At 50.4% G+C, this 22,120-nt stretch overlaps 1 protein-coding gene across 2 annotated transcripts; it reads right to left on the reverse strand.

Moving 5' to 3' along the window:
- Nucleotides 1-899: 899 nt before the first annotated feature.
- Nucleotides 900-21,816, reverse strand: LOC113887213 (X antigen family member 5-like). 2 transcript variants are annotated; one of them, XM_027534222.1, is made up of 5 exons: nt 21,724-21,816; nt 7,234-7,313; nt 6,694-6,790; nt 3,417-3,542; nt 900-1,067 (listed from the first exon to the last, which is right to left on the reverse strand). In XM_027534222.1, exons 2-5 carry the CDS (start codon nt 7,303-7,305, stop codon nt 1,045-1,047), a joined length of 318 nt encoding a protein of 105 aa, XP_027390023.1. In that variant the 5' UTR covers nt 7,306-7,313; nt 21,724-21,816; the 3' UTR covers nt 900-1,044. The 2 variants fall into 2 exon arrangements, with proteins under 2 accessions (XP_027390023.1, XP_027390022.1); XM_027534221.1 differs by lacking the exon at nt 21,724-21,816 and adding an exon at nt 8,899-9,006.
- Between the last annotated feature and the right edge of the window lie 304 nt (nt 21,817-22,120).

Genomic DNA, 22,120 nt, shown 5'->3' on the forward strand with positions numbered 1-22,120 from the left:
ATTCAACCTATTATATTAATAGAGGGAAGTGATCATCTCAATAGATGCACTTTTAAGTGTTTGATGAAATTCAACATATAATCAAGATGACTACCCTAAGCAAAGTAATTATAAAATAGAATGACTCTGATAAAGTATCTACCAAAAAAAGCAGTTATATATCATGGGGAAATACTGAAAATTTTCCATTTCTCATCAGGGATAAAACAAGGATGTACACTATCACCAGTTCTATACATCATTTTACTAGGTGGGTCTACCTAATGCCATGAGAAATGGAAATAAAAGCTATAATGCTTAAAATGACAGAACAAAATTATTACTATTCAAAGATGATATAATTATGTAAATAACCCTGTGTACGAGACAGCAAAAGAGACACTGATGTATAGAACAGTCTTATGGACTCTGTTGCAGAGGGAGGGGGTGGGAAGATTTGGGAGAATGGCATTGAAACATGTATAATATCATGTAAGAAACAAGTTGCCAGTCCGGGTTCGATGCACGATACTGGATGCTTGGGGCTAGTGCACTGGGACGACCCAGAGGGATGGTATGGGGAGGGAGGAGGGTTCAGGATGGGGAACACATGTATACCTGTGGTGGATTCATTTTGATATTTGGCAAAACTAATACAATTTGTAAGGTTTAAAAATAAAATAAAATTAATTAAAAAAAATAAAGAATATCACCAAAAAAAAAAAAATTGAAAACGACCTAAAGGTAAACTTTTAAACTTAATAAGCATATTCAGCAAGGTTGCTGGGTAGAAAAAAAATGACACACAAAAATTATGTCCCTCTATACCAGATCAAACAAAATATAAAATTTCCCAAAAAGGTGTAATTTTCAGTAGCATCAAATACCTAGAAATAAATTTAACAAAAGATGTATAAGACTTCTTTGGACAATGCTGCAAGGCTTTATTGAATTTTTTGTTTCAAACTTTTTAAATGTTATAGTAGTTTCAGAGGCAATATTGAGAGAATTTTAAGAGCCACATTTTCAACACAAGAACAGCCTGCATGGTTAGTTTGTCTTCATTCAAATCTGCGGTTTTCCTTCACCTGTAAGTTAACAAACATTTGGGATTATTAGTTAGAACTTTATTGAGATGACACTAAAGGGATACAGAGGACACTACAGTTTTAGTTTTATAAAATTGACTAAAACCAGAACCCTAAGGATGACCAACCCTTGCTTTATCTACAGTTAAACCTCTGTAGAGACTTTGAAGGTAGACTTTCAGGCACATTAACCACATTTGCTAAACACATCCCTCTTTCTAGTGGTACAGAGAAACAGACTATTCAAGTTCAGAAGTGATTAAACCCAATGCTTCTATTCAGAAGTAGTTTTAAGTAGAAAGTACAATTTTTTATATTTTTAGTAAAAATCCAACCAAACAATAAAAAACCTAAGAAACAAAAGAAACTTTTTAAAAGTTCATTTAAATGTTTTGACTTGAAAAAATATTAATATAGGTAGGATATCTAAAACAATAATGTCACACTTAGAATTGCTTAAATGAACAACAGAAAGGTTAGTAGTGCATTTGTTTTGGCTCTAATGTAGAAAAGTACAAAACTCTCTATGAGCCAGTTTAACCCTTACCTAGTAGTAAGTTAACCATTTGCCCCTGTTTGCATCCATACTCCTGCTCTAACTATGAGTAGTGACTTTTTATACACTTAAAAGCATTCCAGTTTGCATAATAAATTATGTGGTTATGCTAGTTTTAAGCCATTACCATCAAAGGTAACATCACATGGTGAAGGAAAACAGTACCATTTATCAGTGTAGGAGAAAAAAACCTGGAAAGCCAAATATCCAGATAGATAGATAATATAGTCAATATTTGTCTTTTTCATAATCCTTATTATGGATACTTGGCATTTTGTATTTTCTCCAAGATCATTTAAATTAGTAGGTCTTCTACTCACAAATATTTTTTTAAAGAGCAATCTCGATTTATTGGTTTTATTACTTTTCCTTCTCCTAATGATTCATACCTGTCTTAAGAATCCCCTTTCTTTCCCCTTAGATTTTGTTGCCTTTTATTTTTTTTATATTGAATGTTCATGTAGTTTACCACCTTTTTCTTTTTTAATAGCATATGTATTTAAGGCTATGATCTTCCTATGAGTACATCTTAGCCATGTTTAACAGGTTCCTGGAAGTAGCCTGCAAACTGTCTTGTAATATAAAATGTCTTGTAATGTAAAATGGACCAGGACTGTGAAGTGAAAATATTTAGAAGACTAATGCAGGGTAATTTCTTCCCTAAACATCAAGTGCTTCACACTTCAGTTATGACCTTTGAAATTCAATCTTACCAATTTGATGCCTCAAGGCACAAAATTTTCATGCCACATTTGACATGGTTAGAGGTGATTATATCAGTGTCCACATTTTATTAGGAACAGTAGCTTATTAAGACTGATAGTGGAGACAGGGAGCATACTCAGCATAGGTTATGTTACTAACACTAACCTTGAGCATCCCTGACTACATGCACTCTCTCTACTTGATCAGCCACAAAGATTAGAAAACTAGACTTTCTCTTGATATTTTATTAGTCATTTTTGAGGCTTAATTCAAGAAAGGATTTAAAATGCAACTGTTTATAATTTTGTCAATTATACATAAATAAAACTGGAAAAAAATAAAATGCAATTGTCATTAAGAGCCAGAGAATTCAGAATTCAACAGAATCTGAGGAGAGGCATCAGAACTTGAACAGTAAAACAAACATCAAGCAAAGTGTTTTTGTTCATTTTCTTAGTAGTGATGAAACTTCAAATGTAATTTGACTCAGGTCAGGATTTGATGATTTATAATAAAAATCTCATAAAATAGCTTATCTTTGTATTATATGCAACAGAACCAGAATAAGCAATAATGAGAACTAAAAATAATTTTTCAATATCTTATTTGAAGTCACTATTTTTAGAAGAGCAAAGATGAGTTTAGAAGTTAAGGGGTTTGCCCAAGAGTCACACAAATTATGTTAAGAGTTGGTACTAGAACCTACTTCAGGGTTTCAGTGTATTTCATACAAACTGATGCGTGTTACAAATGCATTACATATTTGTTAAATGCAGAGCTCTATAAAAATATCTGAAAATTATTATTAACTGTTGGTTGAAAGGCTTATACTTAAAAGCTTTTATTTTATAATTCAGTATGGCTTTGACCCAATTTGTTTATATACCTGATGTTCCATGGGCATTTAAGCTCTGAACTACATTTCAAATAATCTGTATTTATGTGAACTGTATTAAAATAACAGTAACATTATCTCTGTATTTATGTGAACTGTATTAAAATAACAGTAACATTATCTCTGTATTATTAAAAATGTAATATTGTGGACAACAGACACTCTAATTCACATGCTTAATAAGATAACATACCCGCTTCCGGCATTTTTATGGGCTCTAGATTTGGCACTCCCTTCCCCTCGACATCAGGGCCATCTCCATGCTCAGAACCGGTCTTTGGCTCAGCCAGTTCCTGTTGAGAAGCCTCCAGGGAAGGCCCTTGCAAATAAATAGTTTATCAATTTAAGAAATAAAACATGAGATATGAATAAGGGAATGGTAATATTCATTCCTTCAAGGTTATGAAATAAAAGCCTTAGGCTACTGCAGTAATACATGTGATGCATGAGAATCACAAGAGCATTGTTTCAGGAGTCTGTTACCAAACACCAGGAAAACAGGGTTTTATTACCCCTCTTCCTTTTGCAAGACTGCCCTCAAACAAATTAGGTACTCCTTTTGTACTTATGCATACTGTAATTGTGACTGTACTTACCAATGATCTTTTGGATCTCTCTGACTAGACTGTGAGCTCTCTTACATGGCATGAGCAGACAACAATAAATATTGAATGGGGGGAAGAAGTCTTTAAAAAATACCTCAAACTGGTTAACCTTCTGCAAACTGACTGTTATGTTCCTCTTCAAAAATGTAGTTTTATGAATGACAGGAAACTAAAGAACTATTCCAGATTAAAGAAGATTAAATAGACATGATGACTAAAATACATTACATGATCCTGGACTGGACTCTGGATCAAAAAAAATTCTGTAAAGGGAATTATCAGGACAACTGGAGATACTTGAATATACACTGTGTATTTTATGATTGCATATTCTCACTAATTTCTTGATTTTGATAACCATACACTGATCAGCCAAAAAATGACTTTTTCTTTGTTCTTGAGCTATATATACATTACTGTACTTACAGTAAAAGGTCATAATATGTGAACCTTATCTAAATGACTCAGTATTAAAAAGAGCCAACACATCAGTAAGTGTGTATATGTGTGTGTGTGTATATATACAGGAGAAGGGAAGAGGATATGAAACCAATGTGGTAAAAACTATTAACAATTGGTAAATCTAGGTGAAAAGTATCAGTTAATTGTTCTAGGCTTGCAAATTCTATGTAAATTTTATGTTTTAGAAATATAAAGTAAAAATTAAAGAGAAGATATGATGTCTACATTGTACTTCAGGAAGACAATAATTATTTTTAATTGTGGTTTAAAAACATATTAACAGGAAATTCCCTGGAGGTCCAGTGGTTAGGACTCTGCACTTTCATTGACAAGTACCCAGGTTCAATCCATGGTCAGGGAACTAAGATCCCACTAAGTCATGTGGCATGCTCAAAAAAATTTTTTTAGACAACAACAACAAATTACCACCTTAACCATTTTTAAGTGTATAGTTCAGTAATGCATCATTAACAGAAACTAGGAGTGGACTTTACGTATTTGTTTTCCTGTATTTTGAAACATTTTAAATGTCAGTCTAAGAATTAATTATTTCTGTATTTTGCTGTAGTGTACTAAAAACAGTGAGCCTCAGCTAGCTACAAAGCCTCAAGTCTACACCACATATAGGATTTCAATTACAAGTAAAATGTAATTTTCTGAAGGGTTATCTGAGTGGATTTGCGGTCTGTAACAAATCTTACAGTTGTGATGCCCACCCTCTATTGGGGTAACCAGAAACTTATTTCATTAAAATAAATAATATTTAAGTCCAAACATCCAATATGTAACTTTCCATAAATGAATCCCATTTTTGGTACCAAAAGTAACAGCAAAATTATGAATAACAGTCAAATATACAGTGAGGATAAAGGAAGTATGATAGAAGGAAATGAAATGGGCATAGTTGCCCATCAAATTCTAGAAACTTTTAATAGTGGCCTGAGTTATATAAATGCTTTGCTTCAAAATACTGTATATATGCAGGAGAAATAATTTCTGTCTTTATGTTAATCTTAGAATAATCTTCTGAGGACTTCCCTGGTGGCACAGTAGAAAGGAATTCACCTGCCTTGCATAGGATATGGGTTCAATCCCTGGTCTGGGAAGATTCCACATGTTGCACAGCAACTAAGTCCATGTGCCACAACTACTGAGTCCCCTTGAGGCACAATTACTGAGTCTGTATACCACAAGTACTGAGCACACACACTACAACTATTGAAGCCTGTGCCCTCTAGGGCCCATGAATCGCAATTACTAAGCCTGGGTGCCATGTCCTCCACAAATAAAAGCCACCTCAATGAGAAGCCTGCACACTGCAACAAAGAGTAGCCCCTGCTCACTGGAACAAGAGCGCGCCCACATGCTGCAATGAAGACAGAACACAACCAAAATAATTATTTTTTAAAAATCATACTAAACCAGTATGCCAGTACCCTGAACTATTGAGCTTTTATCAAACTTCCATGTAAAAATATCAATTACATAAACAATGGCCATCATTCAGGACTCATTTCTGGAGTCTCTGTCCTACTACATTCAACTGGGCCAATACTGAGAAACATTACAGTACAGATATTTGAGTTTTAAGCAAAATCATTCACCTTATTTACAGCCACATTCACGATAAGGAGACTCCAACTTTGGAGTGAAATACAGATTTTGTATTCAATAGTCAAATGCTCTTTGACAAACACAATCCTTGAGCCTCAATTTTCTCATTTATAAAATAGAAGAAATTTATTACAGTGAGGGATTACCCTAAGCTACAAACTATACTCTCTTCACTTTTCCAGCCAATTTTCAGGCCATAAATCACCCAGTCACTCAGTCGTGTCCGACCCTCTGCAACCCCATGGATAGCCTCACTGTGGGAAGAGTAAGATCTCCAGGAGATCTTCCCGACCCAGGGATTGAACCCGCGTCTCCCTCATTGTAGGCAGACACTTTACCGTCTGAGCCACGGATTGAACCCCCGTCTCCCGCATTGTAGGCAGACACTTTACCGTCTGAGCCACGGATTGAACCCGCGTCTCCCGCATTGTAAGCAGACGCTTTACCGTCTGAGCCAAGGATTGCACCCACGTCTGCCTACAATGCGGGAGACGCGGGTTCAATCCCTGGGTCGGGAAGATCTCCTGGAGAAGGAAATGGCAACCCACTCCAGTATTCTTGCCTGAAAATCCCATGGACGGAGAAGCCTGGTAGGCTACAGTCCATGGGGTTGCAGAGGGTCGGACACCACTGAGCGACTTCACTTTTACTTTCAGGCCATGTTTGAGATCCCTTTCTACTGCTTTCTTTCCTTCTATTACTAGTATATCATAATACAAGAGACATAAAAGTGCGTGCATGCATGCGTACACACACACACACAGGCATTCCTCTTCCCTTTCCCTTCACCTGGAGATGCAGATGCTCCTTCATCCTTTCTCTCTTGACCAGGTGTAATGCCCTTTCCTTCAATTGGTAGCTCCTCTGCAGGTTCCTCAACCTCGATCTTTAGATGTGTGTGCACAAATGAAAAATTGTGTTACTAATATGTGTCAACAATATAAATACACAGAATATAAACATATTTGATCATAAATAACTCTAAAGACATTTTTCCAATACTACTCACACTTACTCTTAATAAACTTACTCTTCCCACAGTGAGGCTATTCTAAGAACAGTTACCCACAGACTTCAGAAGCTATTTTAATCAATGTTGGGATGGATGTGTGCAATTTTGTTGTTAATAAGCTTGAGAAGAATGTCATCAGCCACATTCCCCAGGAACATAACAGCATACATACAGGCAACACCAGAATATAATCCTCCTGGATCAATGTTCCTTATTACATGGAATACCGTTATGATTATATTGTTCAACAATACCTACAGGAATTAATTTTTAATAATAAAAACGTCAAATGTTAAAATACTTAAAGCCACACTTACAAGTGCCTGGGGATATGCACGACCAAAACCTCTTCCTTTAGGCCTGTATGTTGACTTTATTCTTCGACTCATATTTCCCACTGTAAACAGAATATTGTCATTTGGAAAATACCCTTAAGAGAAAAATTATATTTGAACACTTCCCTGGCCAAATAATGATGTATACTATTTTTGTAAAATTGAAAATATTTTCAAAATAACTCTCAAGGTAATTTAATTGTGTGTGTGCTTTCCAATTACAGTAAATCTGGCTACTTGCAAAAGCAACTATTTGTTATGGCTAAATAGACTGAAAAATCATCTTAAAACACACAGTAAAAGAACATATATATACACACACACGATTTTTTTTATCACGCCACATGGCTTTTGGGATCTTAGTTCCCAGACCAGGGTTTGATCCCAGGCCAACCACAGTAAAGCATGGAGTCCTAACCACGGGAGGATCAGGGAATTACCAAGAATACATTTCTGATGAGTTTTGATCTCACAACTTGATTCACCATCATAGAGACATTTAGTGAAACACTGCTGGAAATTTAAAACTTGACTGTTGATAAGAGTGTCACATTCTCATTTGCCAAGCCCATTCTCTTCCCTCCCCCATCATAAAGTTTTACTGGAACACAAAATCACTTACTCATTTACATTTTTTCTATAGCTATATTTGCACTAAAATGGCAGAGTCGAGCTATGGAAATGAAGATTCTACGAGACACTCGCCTTCCTTCGCACCCTTTTCGAGGCATTACTAATCTCGCAGTGCAGTCACAACCCTCACAGTGGTCAGTTTCTAGACCTTTCCATGACCTCCTGCCCCGCCCCCAGGACCCGAGCCCCGCAACCGCCTCTGGATTCTGTGCTGTGGTCAGTTCCAGAACCTCCAAGACCCAGACACAGCAAATAACATACCCGTGACTCACCCCAACTTCATCTGACTCCCTGACCTAGTCGACCCACCACCCTCCCTCTCCCGCCACCAGGACAAGAGCTATGGCGGCCGCGACACCTGTGAGGAGAAAGACAACTCGATGACCTTGCTCCTCAGAGGCTAAAGACCACACTGCCCACTCGCCAGAAACCCGATGGCTCGCCCTCACATGCATGCACACTTAAACTCCAGGCAAGTAAGATCTATGGCCCTACCTGGTGAGTTTCAGCCAGGTAAAAAGAACCCAGACGTTAAGATGCGAACCGAACAGCTCGACACCCAGACCACGTTACGCACGCGGATCGCCAATGGCTGACGGGAAAGCACGCAACCCTGGGCATGCGCACTATGTTTCTCGTGTGCCGCTTGGGCTGGTTTCCCCGCCCCCTCCCCCTGTCTGCATGGATGACCCCCCCACCCCGCCGCCCGCCACCTCCCCTCAAAGAGTAACTCCCGTTTCTGTGCTCTGTCGTCAGTTCTAACGCCTCCAGGACCCAGATACCTCCAGTAGCACCCCAAGACTCACCCCACCTTCATCTGACTCCCTGAACTCCACCGCCCACTGCCCTAACACCCCCCCCCCCGCCACCAGAACAAGAGATATGGCGGCTGACCTCGAGGACCTTCCTCTTTAAAAGTTAAAGATGGCACCGCCTGACCCGCCCAAAGCCCACTGGCTCCCTCTGAAACACATGCACACTTAAACTCCAGACACGAAATATCGGTGGCTCTACCTGGTGAGTCTCAGCCAGGTAGAAAGAACCCAGATGTTAAGACGCGACCCGAACAGCTCGGCACCCAGACCACGTTACGCACGCGGCACGCCAATGGCCGACGGGAAGGCACGCAACCCTGGGCATGCGCACTATGTTTCTCGTGCACCACTTGGACTGCTTTCCCCGCCCCTCCCCCTCTCTGCATGGATGACCCCGCCGCCACCTTCCCTCAACGGATAACTCCCGTTTCTGTGCTCCGTCGTCAGTTCTAATGCCTCCAGGACCCAGATACCTCCAGTAGCACCCCAAGACTCACCCCACCTTCATCTGACTCCCTGACCTCCACCGCCCACTGCCCTAACCCCCCGCCACCAGAACAAGAGATATGGCGGCTGACCTCGAGGACCTTCCTCTTTAAAAGTTAAAGATGGCACCGCCTGACCCGCCCAAAGCCCACTGGCTCCCTCTGAAACACATGCACACTTAAACTCCAGACACGAAATATCGGTGGCTCTACCTGGTGAGTCTCAGCCAGGTAGAAAGAACCCAGATGTTAAGACGCGACCCGAACAGCTCGGCACCCAGACCACGTTACGCACCGCGGCACGCCAATGGCCGACGGGAAGGCACGCAACCCTGGGCATGCGCACTATGTTTCACGTGCATCACTTGGACTGGTTTCCCCGCCCCTCCCCCTCTCTGCATGGATGACCCCCACCCCACGCCACCTCCCTCAACGGATAACTCCCGTTTCTGTGCTCCGTCGTCAGTTCTAACGCCTCCAGGACCCAGATACCTCCAGTAGCACCCCAAGACTCACCCCACCTTCATCTGACTCCCTGACCTCCACCGCCGCTGCCCTAACCCCCCCCCCCCCCGCCACCAGAACAAGAGATATGGCGGCTGACCTCGAGGACCTTCCTCTTTAAAAGTTAAAGATGGCACCGCCTGACCCGCCCAAAGCCCACTGGCTCCCTCTGAAACACATGCACACTTAAACTCCAGACACGAAATATCGGTGGCTCTACCTGGTGAGTCTCAGCCAGGTAGAAAGAACCCAGACGTTAAGACGCGACCAGAACAGCTGGGCACCCAGAGCACGTTACGCATGCGGATCGCCAATGGCTGACGGGAAGGCACGCAACCCTGGGCATGCGTGCTAAGTTTCTCGTGCGCCACCTGGGCTGGTTTCCCCGCTTCTCACCGTCTCCGCTTGAGTGACCCCGCCCCCACTCCGCGCCACCTCCCCTCAAAGGATAACTCCCGTTACTGTGCTCTGTCGTCAGTTCTAACGTCTCCAGGACCCAGATACCTCCAGTAGCGCCCCAAGACTCACCCCCACCTTCATCTGACTCCCTGACCTCCACCGCCTGCTGCCCTAACTCTCCCGCCACCAGAACAAGAGATATGGCGGCTGACCTCGAGGACCTTCCTCTTTAAAAGTTAAAGATGGCACTGCCCGACCCGCCCAAAGCCCACTGGCTCCCTCTGAAACACATGCACACTTAAACTCCAGACACGAAATATCGGGGGCTCTACCTGGTGAGTCTCAGCCAGGTAGAAAGAACCCAGATGTTAAGACGCGACCCGAACAGCTCGGCACCCAGACCACGTTACGCACGCGGCACGCCAATGGCCGACGGGAAGGCACCCAACCCTGGGCATGCGCACTATGTTTCTCCTGCGCGGCTTGGGCTGGTTTCTCCGCCCCTTCCCCCTCTCCGCGAGGATGACCCACCCCCGCCCCCCGCAATGGATAACTACCGTTTCTGCGCTCCGTCGTCAGTTCTAACACCTCCAGGACCCAGATACCTCCAGTAGCACCCCAAGACTCACCCCACCTTCATCTGACTCCCTGAACTCCACCGCCCACTGCCCTAACACCCCCCCCCCGCCACCAGAACAAGAGATATGGTGGCTGACCTCGAGGACCTTCCTCTTTAAAAGTTAAAGATGGCACCACCTGACCCGCCCAAAGCCCACTGGCTCCCTCTGAAACACATGCACACTTAAACTCCAGACACGAAATATCGGTGGCTCTACCTGGTGAGTCTCAGCCAGGTAGAAAGAACCCAGATGTTAAGACGCGACCCGAACAGCTCGGCACCCAGACCACGTTACGCACGCGGCACGCCAATGGCCGACGGGAAGGCACGCAACCCTGGGCATGCGCACTATGTTTCACGTGCATCACTTGGACTGCTTTCCCCGCCCCTCCCCCTCTCTGCATGGATGACCCCCACCCCACGCCACCTCCCCTCAACGGATAACTCCCGTTCTGTGCTCCGTCGTCAGTTCTAACGCCTCCAGGACCCAGATACCTCCAGTAGCACCCCAAGACTCACCCCACCTTCATCTGACTCCCTGACCTCCACCGCCCGCTGCCCTAACCCCCCCCCCCCGCAACCAGAACAAGAGATATGGCGGCTGACCTCGAGGACCTTCCTCTTTAAAAGTTAAAGATGGCACTGCCCGACCCGCCCAAAGCCCACTGGCTCCCTCTGAACACATGCACACTTAAACTCCAGACACGAAATATCGGTGGCTCTACCTGGTGAGTCTCAGCCAGGTAGAAAGAACCCAGATGTTAAGACGCGACCCGAACAGCTCGGCACCCAGACCACGTTACGCACGCGGCACGCCAATGGCCGAAGGGAAGGCACGCAACCCTGGGCATGCGCACTATATTTCTCGTGCGCCGCTTGGGCTGGTTTCTCCGCCCCTTCCCCCTCTCCGCGAGTATGACCCCAACCCCGCCCCCCGCAATGGATAACTACCGTTTCTGCGCTCTGTCGTCAGTTCTAACACCTCCAGGACCCAGATACTTCCAGTAGCACCCCAAGACTCACCCCACCTTTCATCTGACTCCCTGAACTCCACCGCCCACTGCCCTAACCCCCCCCCCCCCCCGCCACCAGAACAAGAGATATGGCGGCTGACCTCGAGGACCTTCCTCTTTAAAGTTAAAGATGGCACCGCCTGACCCGCCCAAACCCCACTGGCTCCCTCTGAAACACATGCACACTTAAACTCCAGACACGAAATATCGGTGGCTCTACCTGGTGAGTCTCAGCCAGGTAGAAGAACCCAGATGTTAAGACGCGACCCGAACAGCTCGGCACCCAGACCACGTTACGCACGCGGCACGCCGATGGCCGACGGGAAGGCACGCAACCCTGGGCATGCGCACTATGTTTCACGTGCATCACTTGGACTGCTTTCCCCGCCCCTCCCCCTCTCTGCATGGATGACCCCCACCCCACGCCACCTCCCCTCAACGGGTAACTCCCGTTTCTGTGCTCCGTCGTCAGTTCTAACGCCTCCAGGACCCAGATACCTCCAGTAGCACCCCAAGACTCACCCCACCTTCATCTGACTCCCTGACCTCCACCGCCCGCTGCCCTAACCCCCCCCCCCCCGCAACCAGAACAAGAGATATGGCGGCTGACCTCGAGGACCTTCCTCTTTAAAACTTAAAGATGGCACTGCCCGACCCGCCCAAAGCCCACTGGCTCCCTCTGAAAACACATGCACACTTAAACTCCAGACACAAAATATCGGTGGCTCTACCTGGTGAGTCTCAGCCAGGTAGAAAGAACCCAGATGTTAAGACGCGACCCGAACAGCTCGGCACCCAGACCACGTTACGCACGCGGCACGCCAATGGCCGACGGGAAGGCACCCAACCCTGGGCATGCGCACTATGTTTCTCCTGCGCGGCTTGGGCTGGTTTCTCCGCCCCTTCCCCCTCTCCGCGAGGATGACCCCACCCCCGCCCCCCGCAATGGATAACTACCGTTTCTGCGCTCTGTCGTCAGTTCTAACACCTCCAGGACCCAGATACCTCCAGTAGCACCCCAAGACTCACCCCACCTTCATCTGACCTCCCTGAACTCCACCGCCCACTGCCCTAACACCCCCCCCCCGCCACCAGAACAAGAGATATGGTGGCTGACCTCGAGGACCTTCCTCTTTAAAAGTTAAAGATGGCACCACCTGACCCGCCCAAAGCCCACTGGCTCCCTCTGAAACACATGCACACTTAAACTCCAGACACGAAATATCGGTGGCTCTACCTGGTGAGTCTCAGCCAGGTAGAAAGAACCCAGATGTTAAGACGCGACCCGAACAGCTCGGCACCCAGACCACGTTACGCACGCGGCACGCCAATGGCCGACGGGAAGGCACGCAACCCTGGGCATGCGCACTATGTTTCACGTGCATCACTTGGACTGCTTTCCCCGCCCCTCCCCCTCTCTGCATGGATGACCCCCACCCCACGCCACCTCCCCTCAACGGATAACTCCCGTTTCTGTGCTCCGTCGTCAGTTCTAACGCCTCCAGGACCCAGATACCTCCAGTAGCACCCCAAGACTCACCCCACCTTCATCTGACTCCCTGACCTCCACCGCCCGCTGCCCTAACCCCCCCCCCGCCACCAGAACAAGAGATATGGCGGCTGACCTCGAGGACCTTCTTCTTTAAAAGTTAAAGATGGCACCGCCTGACCCGCCCAAAGCCCACTGCTCCCTCTGAAACACATGCACACTTAAACTCCAGACACGAAATATCGGTGGCTCTACCTGGTGAGTCTCAGCCAGGTAGAAAGAACCAGACGTTAAGACGCGACCCAGAACAGCTCGGCACCCAGAGCACGTTTACGCATGCGGATCGCCAATGGCTGACGGGAAGGCACGCAAACCCTGGGCATGCGTGCTATGTTTCTCGTGCGCCACTTGGGCTGGTTTCCCCGCTTCTCACCGTCTCCGCTTGAGTGACCCCGCCCCCCACTCCGCGCCACCTCCCCTCAAAGGATAACTCCCGTTCTGTGCTCTGTCGTCAGTTCTAACGTCTCCAGGACCCAGATACCTCCAGTAGCGCCCCAAGACTCACCCCCACCTTCATCTGACTCCCTGACCTCCACCGCCTGCTGCCCTAACTCTCCCGCCACCAGAACAAGAGAGATGGCGGATGACCTCGAGGACCTTCCTCTTTAAAACTTAAAGATGGCACTGCCCGACCCGCCCAAAGCCCACTGGCTCCCTCTGAAACACATGCACACTTAAACTCCAGACACGAAATATCGGTGGCTTCTACCTGGTGAGTCTCAGCCAGGTAGAAAGAACCCAGATGTTAAGACGCGACCCGAACAGCTCGGCACCCAGACCACGTTACGCACGCGCACGCCAATGGCCGACGGGAAGGCACGCAACCCTGGGCATGCGCACTATGTTTCACGTGCATCACTTGGACTGCTTTCCCCGCCCCTCCCCCTCTCTGCATGGATGACCCCCACCCCACGCCACCTCCCCTCAACGGGTAACTCCCGTTTCTGTGCTCCGTCGTCAGTTCTAACGCCTCCAGGACCCAGATACCTCCAGTAGCACCCCAAGACTCACCCCACCTTCATCTGACTCCCTGACCTCCACCGCCCGCTGCCCTAACCCCCCCCCCCCGCAACCAGAACAAGAGATATGGCGGCTGACCTCGAGGACCTTCCTCTTTAAAACTTAAAGATGGCACTGCCCGACCCGCCCAAAGCCCACTGGCTCCCTCTGAAACACATGCACACTTAAACTCCAGACACAAAATATCGGTGGCTCTACCTGGTGAGTCTCAGCCAGGTAGAAAGAACCCAGATGTTAAGACGCGACCCGAACAGCTCGGCACCCAGACCACGTTACGCACGCGGCACGCCAATGGCCGACGGGAAGGCACCCAACCCTGGGCATGCGCACTATGTTTCTCCTGCGCGGCTTGGGCTGGTTTCTCCGCCCCTTCCCCCTCTCCGCGAGGATGACCCCCACCCCCGCCCCCCGCAATGGATAACTACCGTTTCTGCGCTCTGTCGTCAGTTCTAACACCTCCAGGACCCAGATACCTCCAGTAGCACCCCAAGACTCACCCCACCTTCATCTGACTCCCTGAACTCCACCGCCCACTGCCCTAACACCCCCCCCCCCGCCACCAGAACAAGAGATATGGTGGCTGACCTCGAGGACCTTCCTCTTTAAAAGTTAAAGATGGCACCACCTGACCCGCCCAAAGCCCCACTGGCTCCCTCTGAAACACATGCCACACTTAAACTCCAGACACGAAATATCGGTGGCTCTACCTGGTGAGTCTCAGCCAGGTAGAAAGAACCCAGATGTTAAGACGCGACCCGAACAGCTCGGCACCCAGACCACGTTACGCACGCGGCACGCCAATGGCGACGGGAAGGCACGCAACCCTGGGCATGCGCACTATGTTTCACGTGCATCACTTGGACTGCTTTCCCCGCCCCTCCCCCTCTCTGCATGGATGACCCCCACCCCACGCCACCTCCCCTCAACGGGTAACTCCCGTTTCTGTGCTCCGTCGTCAGTTCTAACGCCTCCAGGACCCAGATACCTCCAGTAGCACCCCAAGACTCACCCCACCTTCATCTGACTCCCTGACCTCCACCGCCCGCTGCCCCTAACCCCCCCCCCCCCCCGCAACCAGAACAAGAGATATGGCGGCTGACCTCGAGGACCTTCCTCTTTAAAACTTAAAGATGGCACTGCCCGACCGCCCAAAGCCCACTGGCTCCCTCTGAAACACATGCACACTTAAACTCCAGACACAAAATATCGGTTGGCTCTACCTGGTGAGTCTCAGCCAGGTAGAAAGAACCCAGATGTTAAGACGCGACCCGAACAGCTCGGCACCCAGACCACGTTACGCACGCGGCACGCCAATGGCCGACGGGAAGGCACCCAACCCTGGGCATGCGCACTATGTTTCTCCTGCGCGGCTTGGGCTGGTTTCTCCGCCCCTTCCCCCTCTCCGCGAGGATGACCCCACCCCCGCCCCCCGCAATGGATAACTACCGTTTCTGCGCTCTGTCGTCAGTTCTAACACCTCCAGGACCCAGATACCTCCAGTAGCACCCCAAGACTCACCCCACCTTCATCTGACTCCCTGAACTCCACCGCCCACTGCCCTAACACCCCCCCCCCCCCGCCACCAGAACAAGAGATATGGTGGCTGACCTCGAGGACCTTCCTCTTTAAAAGTTAAAGATGGCACCACCTGACCGCCCAAAGCCCACTGGCTCCCTCTGAAACACATGCACACTTAAACTCCAGACACGAAATATCGGTGGCTCTACCTGGTGAGTCTCAGCCAGGTAGAAAGAACCCAGATGTTAAGACGCGACCCGAACAGCTCGGCACCCAGACCACGTTACGCACGCGGCACGCAATGGCCGACGGGAAGGCACGCAACCCTGGGCATGCGCACTATGTTTCACGTGCATCACTTGGACTGCTTTCCCCGCCCCTCCCCCTCTCTGCATGGATGACCCCCACCCCACGCCACCTCCCCTCAACGGATAACTCCCGTTTCTGTGCTCCGTCGTCAGTTCTAACGCCTCCAGGACCCAGATACCTCCAGTAGCACCCCAAGACTCACCCCACCTTCATCTGACTCCCTGACCTCCACCGCCCGCTGCCCTAACCCCCCCCCCCCCCCCCCCCCCCCCCGCCACCAGAACAAGAGATATGGCGGCTGACCTCGAGGACCTTCTTCTTTAAAAGTTAAAGATGGCACCGCCTGACCCGCCCAAAGCCACTGGCTCCCTCTGAAACACATGCACACTTAAACTCCAGACACGAAATATCGGTGGCTCTACCTGGTGAGTCTCAGCCAGGTAGAAAGAACCCAGACGTTAAGACGCGACCAGAACAGCTCGGCACCCAGAGCACGTTACGCATGCGGATCGCCAATGGCTGACGGGAAGGCACGCAACCCTGGGCATGCGTGCTATGTTTCTCGTGCGCCACTTGGGCTGGTTTCCCCGCTTCTCACCGTCTCCGCTTGAGTGACCCCGCCCCCACTCCGCGCCACCTCCCCTCAAAGGATAACTCCCGTTTCTGTGCTCTGTCGTCAGTTCTAACGTCTCCAGGACCCAGATACCTCCAGTAGCGCCCCAAGACTCACCCCCACCTTCATCTGACTCCCTGACCTCCACCGCCTGCTGCCCTAACTCTCCCGCCACCAGAACAAGAGAGATGGCGGATGACCTCGAGGACCTTCCTCTTTAAAACTTAAAGATGGCACTGCCCGACCCGCCCAAAGCCCACTGGCTCCCTCTGAAACACATGCACACTTAAACTCCAGACACGAAATATCGGTGGCTCTACCTGGTGAGTCTCAGCCAGGTAGAAAGAACCCAGATGTTAAGACGCGACCCGAACAGCTCGGCACCCAGAGCACGTTACGCACGCGGCACGCCAATGGCCGACGGGAAGGCACGCAACCCTGGGCATGCGCACTATGTTTCACGTGCATCACTTGGACTGCTTTCCCCGCCCCTCCCCCTCTCTGCATGGATGACCCCCACCCCACGCCACCTCCCCTCAACGGGTAACTCCCGTTTCTGTGCTCCGTCGTCAGTTCTAACGCCTCCAGGACCCAGATACCTCCAGTAGCACCCCAAGACTCACCCCACCTTCATCTGACTCCCTGACCTCCACCGCCCGCTGCCCTAACCCCCCCCCCCCCCGCAACCAGAACAAGAGATATGGCGGCTGACCTCGAGGACCTTCCTCTTTAAAACTTAAAGATGGCACTGCCCGACCCGCCCAAAGCCCACTGGCTCCCTCTGAAACACATGCACACTTAAACTCCAGACACAAAATATCGGTGGCTCTACCTGGTGAGTCTCAGCCAGGTAGAAAGAACCCAGATGTTAAGACGCGACCCGAACAGCTCGGCACCCAGACCACGTTACGCACGCGGCACGCCAATGGCCGACGGGAAGGCACCCAACCCTGGGCATGCGCACTATGTTTCTCCTGCGCGGCTTGGGCTGGTTTCTCCGCCCCTTCCCCCTCTCCGCGAGGATGACCCCACCCCCCCCCCCGCAATGGATAACTACCGTTTCTGCGCTCTGTCGTCAGTTCTAACACCTCCAGGACCCAGATACCTCCAGTAGCACCCCAAGACTCACCCCACCTTCATCTGACTCCCTGAACTCCACCGCCCACTGCCCTAACACCCCCCCCCCCGCCACCAGAACAAGAGATATGGTGGCTGACCTCGAGGACCTTCCTCTTTAAAAGTTAAAGATGGCACCACCTGACCCGCCCAAAGCCCACTGGCTCCCTCTGAAACACATGCACACTTAAACTCCAGACACGAAATATCGGTGGCTCTACCTGGTGAGTCTCAGCCAGGTAGAAAGAACCCAGATGTTAAGACGCGACCCGAACAGCTCGGCACCCAGACCACGTTACGCACGCGGCACGCCAATGGCCGACGGGAAGGCACGCAACCCTGGGCATGCGCACTATGTTTCACGTGCATCACTTGGACTGCTTTCCCCGCCCCTCCCCCTCTCTGCATGGATGACCCCCACCCCACGCCACCTCCCCTCAACGGATAACTCCCGTTTCTGTGCTCCGTCGTCAGTTCTAACGCCTCCAGGACCCAGATACCTCCAGTAGCACCCCAAGACTCACCCCACCTTCATCTGACTCCCTGACCTCCACCGCCCGCTGCCCTAACCCCCCCCCCCCCCCCCCCGCCACCAGAACAAGAGATATGGCGGCTGACCTCGAGGACCTTCTTCTTTAAAACTTAAAGATGGCACCGCCTGACCCGCCCAAAGCCCACTGGCTCCCTCTGAAACACATGCACACTTAAACTCCAGACACGAAATATCGGTGGCTCTACCTGGTGAGTCTCAGCCAGGTAGAAAGAACCCAGACGTTAAGACGCGACCAGAACAGCTCGGCACCCAGAGCACGTTACGCATGCGGATCGCCAATGGCTGACGGGAAGGCACGCAACCCTGGGCATGCGTGCTATGTTTCTCGTGCGCCACTTGGGCTGGTTTCCCCGCTTCTCACCGTCTCCGCTTGAGTGACCCCGCCCCCACTCCGCGCCACCTCCCCTCAAAGGATAACTCCCGTTTCTGTGCTCTGTCGTCAGTTCTAACGTCTCCAGGACCCAGATACCTCCAGTAGCGCCCCAAGACTCACCCCCACCTTCATCTGACTCCCTGACCTCCACCGCCTGCTGCCCTAACTCTCCCGCCACCAGAACAAGAGAGATGGCGGATGACCTCGAGGACCTTCCTCTTTAAAACTTAAAGATGGCACTGCCCGACCCGCCCAAAGCCCACTGGCTCCCTCTGAAACACATGCACACTTAAACTCCAGACACGAAATATCGGTGGCTCTACCTGGTGAGTCTCAGCCAGGTAGAAAGAACCCAGATGTTAAGACGCGACCCGAACAGCTCGGCACCCAGAGCACGTTACGCACGCGGCACGCCAATGGCCGACGGGAAGGCACGCAACCCTGGGCATGCGCACTATGTATCCCATGCGCCGCTTGGGCTGGTTTCCCCGACTCTCCCCCTCTCTGCATGGATGACCTCCACCCCACGCCACCTCCCCTCAACAGATAACTCCCGTCTCTGTGCTCTGTCGTCAGTTCTAACGCCCCGCCCCTCCCCCTCTCTGCATGGATGACACCCCCCCCCCGCAACCTCCCCTCAACGGATAACTCCCGTTTCTGTGCTCTGTCCTCAGTTCTAACGCCTCCAGGACCCAGATACCTCCAGTAGCACCCCAAGACTCACCCCACCTTCATCTGACTCCCTGACCTCCAACGCCCGCTGCCCTAACTCTCCCGCCACCAGAACAAGAGAGATGGCGGCTGACCTCCAGGACCTTCCTCTTTAAAACTTAAAGATGGCACGGCCTGACCCACCCAAAGCCCACTGGCTCCCCCTGAAACACATGCACACTTAAACCCCAGACAGGAAATATCGGTGGCTCTACCTGTTAAGTCTCAGCCAGGTAGAAAGAACCCAGATGTTAAGACGCGACCCGAACAGCTCGGCACCCGACCACGTTACCCACGCGGCACCCCAATGGCCGACGGGAAGGCACGCAACCCTGGGCATACGCGCTATGTTTCTCGTGCGCCACTTGGGCTGGTTTCCCGGCTCCTCCCCGTCTCCGCATGGGTGACCCCCACCCCGCGCCACCTCCCCTCAACGGATAACTCCCGTTTCTGTGCTCTGTCCTCAGTTCTAACGCCTCCAGGACCCAGATACCTCCAGTAGCACCCCAAGACTCACCCCACCTTCATCTGACTCCCTGACCTCCACCGCCCACTGCCCTAACCCCCCTGCCACCAGAACAAGAGAGATGGCGGCTGACCTCGAGGACCTTCCTCTTTAAAAGTTAAAGATGGCACAGCCTGACACGCCCAAAGCCCACTGGCTCCCTCTGAAACACATGCACACTTAAACTCCAGACACGAAGTATCGGTGGCTCTACCTGGTGAGTCTCAGCCAGGTAGAAAGAACCCAAATGTTAAGACGCGACCCGAACAGCTCGGCACCCAGAGCACGTTACGCACGCGGATCGCCAATGGCTGACGGGAAGGCACGCAACCCTGGGCATGCGTGCTATGTTTCCCGTGCGCCACTTGGGCTGGTTTCCCGCTCCTCCCCGTCTCCGCTTGGGTGACCCCGCCCCCACTCCGCGCCACCTCCCCTCAAAGGATAACTCCCGTTTCTGTGCTCTGTCGTCAGTTCTAACGTCTCCAGGACCCAGATACCTCCAGTAGCACTCCAAGACTCACCCCCACCTTCATCTGACTCCCTGACCTCCACCGCCCGCTGCCCTAACTCTCCCGCCACCAGAACAAGAGATATGGCGGCTGACCTCGAGGACCTTCCTCTTCAAATGTTAAAGGCACCGCCTGACCCACCCAAAGCCCACTGGCTTCCCCTGAAACACATGCACACTTAAACTCCAGACAGGAAATATCGGTGGCTCTACCTGGTGAGTCTCAGCCAGGTAGAAAGAACCCAGACGTTAAGACGCGACTCGAACAGCTCGGCACCCGACCACGTTATGCACGCGGCACGCCAATGGCCGATGGGAAGGCACGCAACCCTGGGCATGCGCACTATGTTTCTCGTGTGCCGCTTGGGCTGGTTTCCCCGCCCCCTCCCCCTGTCTGCATGGATGACCCCCCCACCCCGCCGCCCGCCACCTCCCCTCAACGAGTAACTCCCGTTTCTGTGCTCTGTCGTCAGTTCTAAGGCTTCCAGGACCCAGACACCTCCAGTAGCACCCCAAGACTCACCCCACCTTCATCTGACTCCCTGACCTCCACCGCCCACTGCCCTAACTCTCCCGCCACCAGAACAAGAGATATGACAGCTGACCTCGAGGGCTTTCCTCTTTAAAATTTAAAGATGGCACCATCTGATGCACCCAAAGCCCACTGGCTCCCCCTGAAACACATGCATACTTAAACTCCAGACAGGAAATATCGGTGGACCTACCTGGTTAGACTTAGCCAAATAGAAAGAAGTGAAAGCTAAGATGCGAGCTGCAGAGCTCAGCACAGACCACGTTACACACGCTTCACAAGGGCTGACGGGAAAGCGCTCAACCCTGGGCATGTGCACTAAGTCTCCCGTGCACCATGTGGGCTGGTTTCCTCGCCCCTCCCCCCTCTCCGCATGGATGACTCGCTTCCGCCCCCCGCCACCTCCCCTCAATGGATAACTCCCGTTTCTGTGCTCTGTCATCAGTTCTAAGGCCTCCAGGACCCAGATACCTCCAATAGCACCCCAAGACTCACCCCACCTTCATCTGACTCCCTGACCTCCACTGCCCGCTGCCCTAACTCTCCCACCACCAGAACAAGAGCTATGGAGGCTGACCTCGAGGGCTTTCCCCTTCAAAAGTTAAAGATGGCACTGCCTGACCAGCCCAAAGCCCTCTGGCTTCCCCTGAAACACATGCACACTTAAACTCCAGACAGGAAATATCGGTGGACCTACCTGGTTAGTCTCAGCCAAATAGAAAGAAGCAAAAGCTATGATGCGAGCTGCAGAGCTCGACACGCAAATCACGTTACACACGCTGCACCGCAAGGGCTGATGGGAAACCGCGCAACCCGTCTCTCGTGCGCCAAGTGGGCTGGTTTCCCCGCCCAACTCCCCCAACAGATTACCACCCCGCCCCCAACCCCAGATGACTTCCATATCTGTGCTCTGTCAGCAGCTCCAGTTCTTCCAGGGCACAGGTGCCTCAAGTAACGCCTCCAAGACTCGCCCCACTTTCTACTGTCCCTTTCCACTCTGGTGTACTGTTTTCCATTATCCCAGCCCTGCCACTAGGACGAGGGCTGTGGTGGCTGCCTGTGAAGTGAGATATAATGCCTGCTAAAACCAAAGT

The sequence above is a fragment of the Bos indicus x Bos taurus genome, chromosome X (genome assembly GCF_003369695.1).
Source record: "Bos indicus x Bos taurus breed Angus x Brahman F1 hybrid chromosome X, Bos_hybrid_MaternalHap_v2.0, whole genome shotgun sequence".
NCBI lineage: Eukaryota > Metazoa > Chordata > Mammalia > Artiodactyla > Bovidae > Bos > Bos indicus x Bos taurus.